This window comes from Chelonoidis abingdonii, chromosome 1, assembly GCF_003597395.2.
Source record: "Chelonoidis abingdonii isolate Lonesome George chromosome 1, CheloAbing_2.0, whole genome shotgun sequence".
NCBI lineage: Eukaryota > Metazoa > Chordata > Testudines > Testudinidae > Chelonoidis > Chelonoidis abingdonii.
Window position 1 is genome coordinate 142,909,744 of NC_133769.1, and position 9,792 is coordinate 142,919,535.

General features: G+C 50.5%; 1 protein-coding gene across 2 annotated transcripts; it reads left to right on the top strand.

Annotated features, from left to right (window-relative positions):
• The first annotated feature begins 1,966 nt into the window (after nt 1–1,966).
• FOXM1 (forkhead box M1) lies at nt 1,967–9,466 on the top strand. 2 transcript variants are annotated; one of them, XM_032775053.1, is made up of 8 exons: nt 1,967–2,531; nt 3,183–3,331; nt 3,839–4,045; nt 4,720–4,848; nt 5,510–5,554; nt 6,526–6,604; nt 7,098–7,279; nt 8,030–9,466. In XM_032775053.1, the coding sequence occupies exons 1-8, from the start codon at nt 1,976–1,978 to the stop codon at nt 9,086–9,088; spliced, it is 2,406 nt and encodes an 801-aa protein (XP_032630944.1). In that variant the 5' UTR covers nt 1,967–1,975; the 3' UTR covers nt 9,089–9,466. The 2 variants fall into 2 exon arrangements, with proteins under 2 accessions (XP_032630944.1, XP_074926971.1); XM_075070870.1 differs by having other exon boundaries at nt 8,073–8,161.
• The last annotated feature ends 326 nt before the right edge of the window (nt 9,467–9,792 follow it).

A 9,792-nucleotide genomic window follows, 5' to 3' on the forward strand; every position in this document is an offset into this window, starting at 1 on the left:
GGCGTGTCAGCACCGCCGGGCGCGGCCGCTCATTGGCCAGTTCCGCTCCCGGATGGAACGCGCTGCCCCCCGGCCCGATCGCCATTGGCCCCGTCCCCGCACGTGACGCCAACGGGCCACCGGGCGCCAAATTCAAACCGGGAAACGAAACGAACTGCCTCTGAGCCCCGAGCAGCAGCGGAGCCCGGCGGCGCCGGGTCCCTGCGGGGAGGCAGCGGGGCGCGCGACCCCCCCCCGCCCCCACCGACACCGGGGTGAGAGCAGGGCTGGGAGGGGCAGAAAGGCCCGGCCGGGGGGCGGGCAGGCGGAAGGGGCCTTGCTGTGGGGAGTGGGGGCGGCAGGGGAGGGAATTTATAGGGACCACTGAAGACCAAGGGGATCAGTGGGGTTTGTGGTCATCGCGGGGACACGGTGAAGAGGGTGTAAAACGGGCTGGAGGCTCTAGAGGAACCTGAGACAGGTGGATTCAGGCATCTGGGAAGAAGGATGGGGGAGCAGGGACCGGGGAACGGGATGGGCCAGGTTTGGGGCGGGGGGGAGAGATGGTGAGAATTCCCATTGTGGGCATGACAGTGCAGCGTCCCCTCCCGCGCCGCACACAGCCAGGATGCTGCAAGGCCTTCGTCAGCGGTGTCCTGTGGAGCTGCTTCCTCCCACGGAGCTCTCTGGGCAACCTGAGCGGTTGCCATCACTCCAGAGCTCTCTGCGGGGGTGGTTCTGACCCGAGCCCCGCGGCACTCTGTGTGTGACACCGCCGGCAGGGGGTTAAATTAATGGAGATATCCTATCTCCTAGATCTGGAAGGGACCTTGAAAGGTCATTGAGTCCAGCCCCCTGCCATCACTAGCAGGACCAAGTACTGATTTTGCCCCAGATCCCTAGGTGACCTCTAGGGGTTGCCATAACCCTCTGTGTGACAGGCAGGACAGTAGTCCTAACCTCTGTAGAATGCTGAGAATACTTGTTGGTCAGCCTCTCTGAGCATCTCTAACTGCTAGAAAGAGTCTGGGATTGGATGCGTCACTTGCCTCTATCATGCAGGAAGGGAACTAGTTTATTTTTCTGTCAGTTTTGGTTTTGCCCTTTTACGACAATACAAATGACCCTCTCTGAGAATTTTGTGACACTAACAGGCTGGATCTGCTCCACTGGTGTGAAATTCTCTCCATTTTGGTTAATGCTTAATCTACCATACATAATATGCATAATGTAAGTAGTTGCACAGAAGATTTCCTGTGCAAGAACAAAGCTCCATTCGCCACAACTCCCATATCTGCAACCGGTGTTCACGTAAGGGCAACCAATTATCTTTTCTCCAAATCACTATTTCTGGTCTTACCATTTATCCCCCAGTTCTAAATTTTAAAATCATTTAACGTCCACAAAGTCCAGATTAGGAAGTTTATTCTGCTATTTGAGGATGATGAATTTAGTTCTGCATAGTGCTAAGGAGGAGAGTCCCTGGCTTCTAATACATCTATTTCAAGCTCCCATGGGTTAAAACCCTCCTAATTTATGGTGTTTCAAGCAGTTGACCATCCATAAAAGAGGCATGAGGGTGTGGTTTGAGATCCTCAGTTATCATTGCAAATTATTTACTTGGTGCTGGTCATTTGTGTGGGGTTTTTACAAGGTGTGTGTTGATAAATGAGGAAGGAGGTGCGGCCGTTTTTCCAACAGTCTGTTCTGATCTGTTCTTACTTTCCCTGCAGTGGATGTATTATGCAATTGTTCCCTATGGGCATAGGGACTGTCCCTAGTCACAAGACATGTGGTGAGGACTCTTCCACCCTTGGGACTACCACTGTATGGAGTGGAAAGCCCCTCATATGCCAGCTGACTGGATACCTGGCATGAGAGACAATTGATTCCTTTAATATATGTTCCAGGCCCACAGCTTCTCTTTCATGCTCTGTCCTATGTTTTGCAGGGTCTATTTTTTGCAGTCTTCAATGGAGAGTGACTGTACAGATCAATGATGAGGACCAGCCCTCGCAGGCCCCTGATTCTCAAGAGACGAAAACTGTCCCTCCAAGATGGCAGTGCGTCCAACTCTCCAGCAAGAGATGAACCGGATGGGGAGAGTAAAGGAGTCCCCAAGCAGGAGCATAGCAGAGAGGACAAACCCAGGGACAGAGTGGAGTGTGGCGCCCAGAAATTCCCAGCAGGAATAAAGATCATTAATCACCCTACCATGCCCAACACCCAGGTGGTGATCATCCCTCCTGATGCTGACATCCAGAGTATCATCGAGGCTCTGACAGCCAAGGGGAGAGAATGTGGCAGCAATGGGCCCAACAAGTTCATTCTTATCAGCAGTGGGGGCAGCTCTCGTCCCACAGGCTCAGCAGCAACTCAGCAGACGCTCCAATCAAAGGATGAGACGAGCACAGCAACAAAGGGGGCCAGAGCAGCAGATTGTCAGGGTGGAGAGAAGAACCTCAAACAAAACCCTAATAAAACTGTGGAAAGGGCAGTCCTGTGGCCTCCACATGTCAATTCCATCGGAGGACAAGAACAGGAAGGAAACAGTACGTAGGCTGTTCCCTTCTATTGGCCTCTTAAGTGCAATGAGGGGTGGGTGGGTGTGGGAGGTCTGTGCCTTGCTCAATATGGGAGAGTGCAGTGGTGAAAAATGTGAAATTTCAAGCAGCCCAACTGGTTAGTTTATTAGCCTACTACATATGGTGACAGGTTCAAATACTGAATCCAGGTCAAAATCAGTGATCTTAGGGCATGGTGTTTCCCACAGAGTTTGCAGGGTGTGTTAAAGTTCAAGACTTTGGCATACTGACAGAATGGGAGGTGAGGGGGGTCAGAACTACAGGAGTAAAGGGTTTTGCTGCCTGGAACAAAGATGTTGAGTTCATTGGCTAGTAAATGTCCAATGACATTTTTTAAGCGTTGCTCTCAGCACTCGCTCTGGGCCAGCGCAGATGAAGGTTCAGATCCAATTTGGGATTTTTAGGTTTGGAGACTTTCCAGCAACTGAGCTGATCTACAGCTAAATCAGGAGCTCTGGCTAGATCCACAAGATGCTTTAGCCTCAGAGCTCCATCTGGTGCACCGAGCTCGAGATGGGGAACTTGGGCCCGTTTTGGGAGACCTGGCTGGGGTCTCTCTTTAGGTATCTGGGATGGCAGCAGGTGAGTGAGCAGGACTCTTGGTTTGTTTGCCTGCAGGCAGTGGAGACGCAACAAACAGCGGGTTGAATAACAGTCTGACTAACATCCAATGGCTAGGGAAGATGAGCTCTGATGGGCTGGGCCCCTGTACTGTGAAACAAGAGATGGAGAAGGAGAACCAGACACCCGTGCAGGAGAGGATCAAGGTAAGGAGGGAGATGGTGGGGTACATAATAGACCAGGGGTAGGCAACCAAAAGCAGCACGCGAGCTGATTTTCATTGGCACGCACACTGCCTGGGTCCTGGCCACTGGTCTGGGGAGCTCTGCATTTTAATTTTAAATGAAGCTTCTTAAACATTTTAAAAACCTTATTTACTTTACATACAACAATAGTTTAGTTCTATATTATAGACTTATAGAAAGAGACCTTCTAAAAATGCCACACGAAACCTTAAATTAGAGTGAATAAATGAAGACTCAGCACAGCACTTCTGAAAGGTTGCCAACCCCTGTAATAGAGTAAACCTTTGGAAACTGAAGACAGGATATGTGGGTGAGAACATTCAAAGGGAGTAGACATGACAAAATCTGGGTAACCTGTGCCTCTGCCAAGTTGATCTGTGCAGCAGAATCCTCAAGCTAAGAGGAACTTCCTTGTAACTTTCCTGGGCCCCTGCAACTTTCACACTGTTTCCTCCTTTTTTCTTCCAGACTGAAGAAGACTCCATTCCTGCCACTGCTACCTCCTCCTCCTTGTGGCAGGACTCGATATCAGAACGGCCCCCCTACTCCTATATGGCCATGATCCAGTTTGCCATCAACAGCACAGAGAAGAAGCGCATGACCCTGAAGGATATCTATGCCTGGATTGAGGACCATTTTCCTTATTTCAGATATGTGGCCAAGCCAGGCTGGAAGGTATAATGTGCTGCTGGGGACGCACCTGACTCCACCCCTAGGTGTGGGCAACAGAATTTTAGGGCTTGTCTATACTTCCGGCTAAATCACACACACTGGTGTCAGTTTAGTGGGTCTGGTGAAGACAAGTTAAGTTGATGGCAGAGTGCTCTCCCATTAAGATCTGTACTTCAGCTCCCTGAGAGGCAGGAAAGTAAGTCAGCAGTAGATACCGCTGTAAATCGAACATAGTTACATAGCATAACTTCAGTTGATTTACAGCGTTAGTATGGACCAGCCCTCACGCTAGGGGGATGGTTGCTTGGAGAATTGCTGCTGCTGCTTTTTTTGGCATCCAAAGGAACAAGCAACCCATGAAACAGGATGGAAAATAGTTTGAAACTAAAGGCCCTCTTCAATTCCTTATGTTCCCTTTTCCATCTCAAACACCCTAGCATCCTCTCTCAACTCCTCTCAGGCAGGAGAGAGAGGGCTGGCTGATTACTGGGCTGGAAACTGGAATATCTTTGGTGAGAGCACTAAGGGGCTTTAGTGATGGAGATATAAGCAGTTACCAGGTGAGCATGAAGGGCCACAGTCTGCCAGGACAGTGTTCCCCTGCCTGGGTTGTAGTGTCTTAGGCTCCTACCTATGCTTGGTTGCCAAAAACATTAAGGTCTTTCCTCTCCACCCAGAACTCCATTCGACACAATCTATCCCTTCACGATATGTTTGTCCGGGAGACATCTGCTAATGGTAAAATCTCCTTCTGGACCATCCACCCTGATGCCAATCGCTATCTGACGCTGGACCAAGTGTTCAAGGTGAGTGGCTCTTGGGAAGGAAAACAGGTAGCCTTCCCAATTCCTGAATGCCAGGACATCTGACTGCATCTGATTTTAATAGGGAGGTGAAGCCCTCTTGGCATGTGGCCTCAGTCCAACTTCTAGAGAATGAAGTCACTATTAACTTTACAAGTGGCGGGTTCCCTGTTTTGAAGTGGGAGATAGCCTGGATGGGCTGGAGCACCTTTGAGGCAACAGGGCTCTCCAGGTGCAGTGTAGCAATGTGAATAGTGAAGGAGGTAGAATAAGCTTTTAACCAGCTGCTTTCCAAAGGCTTGACGCAAACCTGCATGGTAGCTAATGGAAAGAATCCCATTGACTTAAATGAGAGTTAGGTTGGGCTTTTAAAGCACTACATAGCTGTGTTTGACCAGCCATGCAGGCAGAATTGCCCTGTGTCACCTGGGGGCTGTGGAAGGGGTCTCTTTGTGAAAGGAATGGAGATCTTCTCTTGCTGTAATGATTTTCAGAGCAGGCAGGGTGAACGCTTCCTGTGTTTTCTCCCTGGTGGGTGGGCATGTTCAATAGCTGGTTGTTCTGACTTTGGAACTTTTTGCAAGGGTTAATGTCCCATATGTTTTCCCCCTTGGTTGGTAACTTCCTCTTATTTTTCTCCCTCCTGATGCCTTGCTGCCACCAGCCGCTGGATGCGGGGTCACCAACATCGCCTGAGTACTCTGAATCAGTAAGACTTTCCCTCTGGCTCGGGGCTTGGGCTGCTTTTCCTTTTGCCAGTCATTGCAGGAAAGGACAGGATGCTTGGGGAGGGGGAATGAGTCACCGCAGCTGCCAGTCCAATAGCTTTTTGCACACCTTTCTTGGGGAAGGAGACATGCCTGATATAATGGAGAGCCAAGTTTCTAACTGCTGCAGAAAATGCACTAGCTGGTGAAGACCTGATAATGCTGGATGGATATTTGCAGAAGCATGTAACAGCTGCATGCACGTATCTATAGGCGCAGCGAGGTGCCAGCAGCTGAATATTGGCCTGAAATGTGTCTCCAGAGAACAAACCCAGCCAGAAGCTTCAGGTACCACCCTCCCTGGCAGCAGCTCCTCTCCTTTCTGGGCTGTGGCTTCAGGAAGGGCAAAATCTCTGCACTACTTTCTTCTCCCTGGAAGCGCCATGACTTTTGGCATGATGGAAATTGGTGCTGCCTCCTTCACCTCCAGCAGTGTAGTGATAACAGATGTGCAAGCAGCTAGCCAGACTTGTCTCCATTTCCTTTCCAACCCCATCCCTCTTTCCACCTGCTTAGATCTTCAATTCTTCTTTTGCTCTGCTGTTCTACTTGAGCATTTTGGGCTACGGTTTGTATGAAAGACACTACATACTATAAAGCTGTACTGTTCACCTTTCCTCAGGCAGAGAGGACACCAAAATCAGGTCATTTCTCCTGCACCAGAGACCACAGCTGGAGAAGCTCCTTCATGCCAGTTCACCCTCTACAAGGCTTTAGGGTGGCAGCTGGCAGAGGGATGGCATGGGCATACAGTGGCAGGTGGCACACAGTCTACAGGTGGTAACGATTGCTCTCTCGGCACTAGCTCAGCACAGGCCTCTGGATCCACGTTCCTAAGTGAAGCAGTCGAACAGAGAGAAGTTCTTCTCTTTAACTCTCTTTTCCCCTCTTTCTCATCCCACAATGACGATAGCAGCAAAAACGACACATTCCAGAACTCCAGAAGAACACAGGCGGGAACAGCAGCAACAAAACTGAGCTACAGAATGCACGTGAGTGTACGCATCTGTCTTGGACAGAGAGACAGCCAGTCCCCTAACCAGGGTGATGGGCGCTTGATCCATTCCCAGCCTGTAGGAAAAGAAATGGAAATTGCTGTCCAGCATTGCGTGCATGCAGGCTTGCCACGGCCACTCCTGTCTGACAGGTTTGGAGCTGAGGGTAGGGCTGCTACATCTGAGAGAAGACATCTCGGGGAGGGGGAGACCTGCTACAGGGACTGGGGCTCAAAAGGAGTAGGAGTTGAGCTCTATGGGGAGCAGTATCCCAACCCAAGACACCTTGAGCTGAGGGGGCTTGTTCACATAACTATACAGAAAAGGCAGGGAAGGGAGAGCCCCTCCCTGGAATTAGCTGGTTATTTTCTGGGATTGAGGATGGTTCAAGCCCCCCAGCTCTTAACTGGCTAGTCCCTGGTGTGTGGTGGGGGAGGTGAAGAGGCTCCCCAGAGCAGGACACTAGCTGATCCATTCTCTTTCCTTCCAGGCCGAAAGATGAAGCCTTTGCTTCCTCGCGTCAGCTCCTACCTGGTTCCAATCCAGTTTCCTGTGAGCCAACCTCTCATCCTGCAGTCCTCCCTGAAGGTGCCTCAGGCCATGGCCCAGGGAGCCTCCCTCAGTGGCTCAGAGGTTATCCGGAGCAGCAAGCGTGTACGCATTGCTCCAAAGGTTAGTGTTCCTGCTAGCCTTGGGCTTCTGTGGTGCCAATCTCCCCTGCTCTCTATGGGGTTTTCTTGCCCACTCTCCCTACAGCTGTCAAACGCTCGTGCTTGCAGCAGTGGGACTGTAACTGGCTGGCGCTTCGCTGCACCTGCCTTCCATCCCCCATTCCTAAGGTGACTGTTCTCCTCTAGTTGTCTTGTCATGGGTAGGTGGCTTTTTAGTTCACACAGGGATTCTCCTCTCAAAGTGTGAACCAACGACTCCTCCACTGTCCAGCCACAATGAACCAGAGACAGGAGCAACGTGGATTCTCTCCTTTTTTCAAGCCTTTATTCAGTTCCTAATGGAACTGCGTTGCTCTCTTGACCCATTCTGGTCTCCCTTAACATTTTGAAAAGTGTGGTTTTTGCCTCTTTCAGAAGCGCCCAGCTCTCCTCACGACCTGCATCCCCCAACCACAATATTCCTTGGGTTCACAGCACCTCCCCAGAAATACTGCTCTCTAGGGACACCATCTGTTGGTGCTGTGCCAAGATCCTTCCCATGCGCTTTGCCGGCTCCTCTCTATCTAATTGTGTTATTGCCACTGACTTCAGCAATGTGCCTTCTTTTCCCCCACCGCCCTCTCCCTGGTCCCAAAACTCTACTGTACCTCTCCTTCTTGCTGCATTTCCTGCCCTGTGGTTTTTTTCCTTTCTCTAGACCCCTGCTTACTCACTGTACTATGTCATTTCTCACTTCTTGCTTCCCATGTAGGTGTTGCCGTCCACTGAAGAGCCATCCTCATTCTTGCCCACAGGGCCTGTGAAGGAGAAGAGTCACTGTGATGAAAGGCCGCCCCCATTTGCCCCAAGCCAACCTGTAAAGGAGAACAACTCCCAGCCTGGTGAAGCGCTAGCCTCTTTCCCTGCAGCCCTGTGTATAAAGGAGGAGAAGGAGGACTCCTATCCTGACAAATGGCTGCCCTCTTTCCCCCCAGTCTTGTCTATAAAAGAGGAACCAGTGCAGTCGGATGAAGAGACAGGCCTGTTGCTCCCAGTACCATGTGTGAAGCGAGAGAAACACTTTACCGTGCTGAAGTCCCCGCCCCGGGGTGTATCTGACACGGTGATTATAAAGAGGCGGAAGATGGGCAGGTCCAGAAGGAAACAGCACCTAGTGCTGCCTTGCTCAGAAGAGCCAGTCCTGGTTCTGCCAGAGAGCTGTGGTTCTGACTCCTTCAGGCTAGCGTCAGACCTTCCTTTCCTGCAGGAAAGCCAGTCTCTGGAGCTCAGCTGCTCCCAGGAGGAGGGTGGCCCCTTTAAAACACCAGTCAAGGAGATGTTCTGCAAGCTGCCAGTTTCCTCCACCCCTAGCAAAGTCCCAACTGCTACTCCACCAATGGGGAGCCCTGACTCCTGGAGACTTGCACCCATTGCTAAAGAAAGCAGTGAGCTGGACTTCAGCCCTGTGAGAACCCCTCAGGTGCCATTCACATCCCTCCAGGAAAACTTGGACTTGCTGGGCTTCAACAGCACTCCCCTTAAAAACTCGTTTGACTCCCCTCGACAGCTTCTCCAAACAGAGTCCAATGACATGGTTTCCGGGCCCCTTACAAGCTCTCCTGCTTCCAATCCTGAATCCACCAAGCAATCATCCCCAAAATTACCAGCCTCTGGACAGACTGAGAATCAGTCTCTCATGGAGGGCCTGGTCCTGGACACCATGAACAACAGCCTGAGCAAAATCCTGCTGGATATCAGCTTTTCTGGCCTAGAGGATGACATCTTGGGGCCAGAGATGAGCTGGTCTCAGTTTATTCCTGAACTGAGATAGGCTGTGTTTGGCTTATTCCCAAGCTGTAAAGGACACTGGGCTCTACTGAGACTTGCTCAGATGGGATATGCAGGGGCCCATAATGTGGTTTTGACTTATTCCCATTGGGAATACTGGGCTGTACTGAGATCTGCTTGGCTGGAAAACAGACAGGCCCATTGGCTGCTATGAGTTCGTTTATGACCAATAAATATTGGTCTGGGACAGGCTGGGGCTTATTGGTTGGTCTTGCCTCAGGCCTGAGTTAGTGGAGAAACAGAGTCCCTTGTGAAAAGGTTACAGGGAAGGTTTCCAGGTGGGTGCTGAATCACCCTGCCATCTAAGGGGTTGGAGGCGATGAGGATAGGCCTCTCCAAAGTACATCTATTGGAGGGAGAAAATTCCTCTATTCCTGAGGTGCCTTGCCTGTCATGACTCTGTAAATATTGTACATTCCTTAAATAAGCTTTTAATTATAAATGTCACTTTATTCTTTTAGAACTTTTATGGGAATAGCAATGGGTGGTAAAGGGCTTGATTTGAAGCACTCTCCCTGTCTCTTCCCTCAAACAGGTTGAATGCATAAGATGCCATTTTTGGTCTTCCCTCACTTCAGAAAAACATTGGTATAGGTTGCTTTGAATGTTGGCAGGGGCAGAGGTTGAAAGATCACCCCTCTCTAGGTGTGTGTCTATTCCAATTGCAACGTAACAGCTTGTTATAGT

What these genes read in the sequence shown, in the direction of transcription:
- FOXM1 (XM_032775053.1), top strand. Translation starts at nt 1,976, where the DNA reads ATGATGAGGACCAGCCCTCGCAGGCCCCTGATTCTCAAGAGACGAAAA. An exon ending in CCGTGCAGGAGAGGATCAAG is followed by an intron (nt 3,332 to 3,838) that starts GTAAGGAGGGAG and finishes TTTTTCTTCCAG; the next exon opens with ACTGAAGAAGACTCCATTCC. An exon ending in GTGTACGCATTGCTCCAAAG is followed by an intron (nt 7,280 to 8,029) that starts GTTAGTGTTCCT and finishes CTTCCCATGTAG; the next exon opens with GTGTTGCCGTCCACTGAAGA.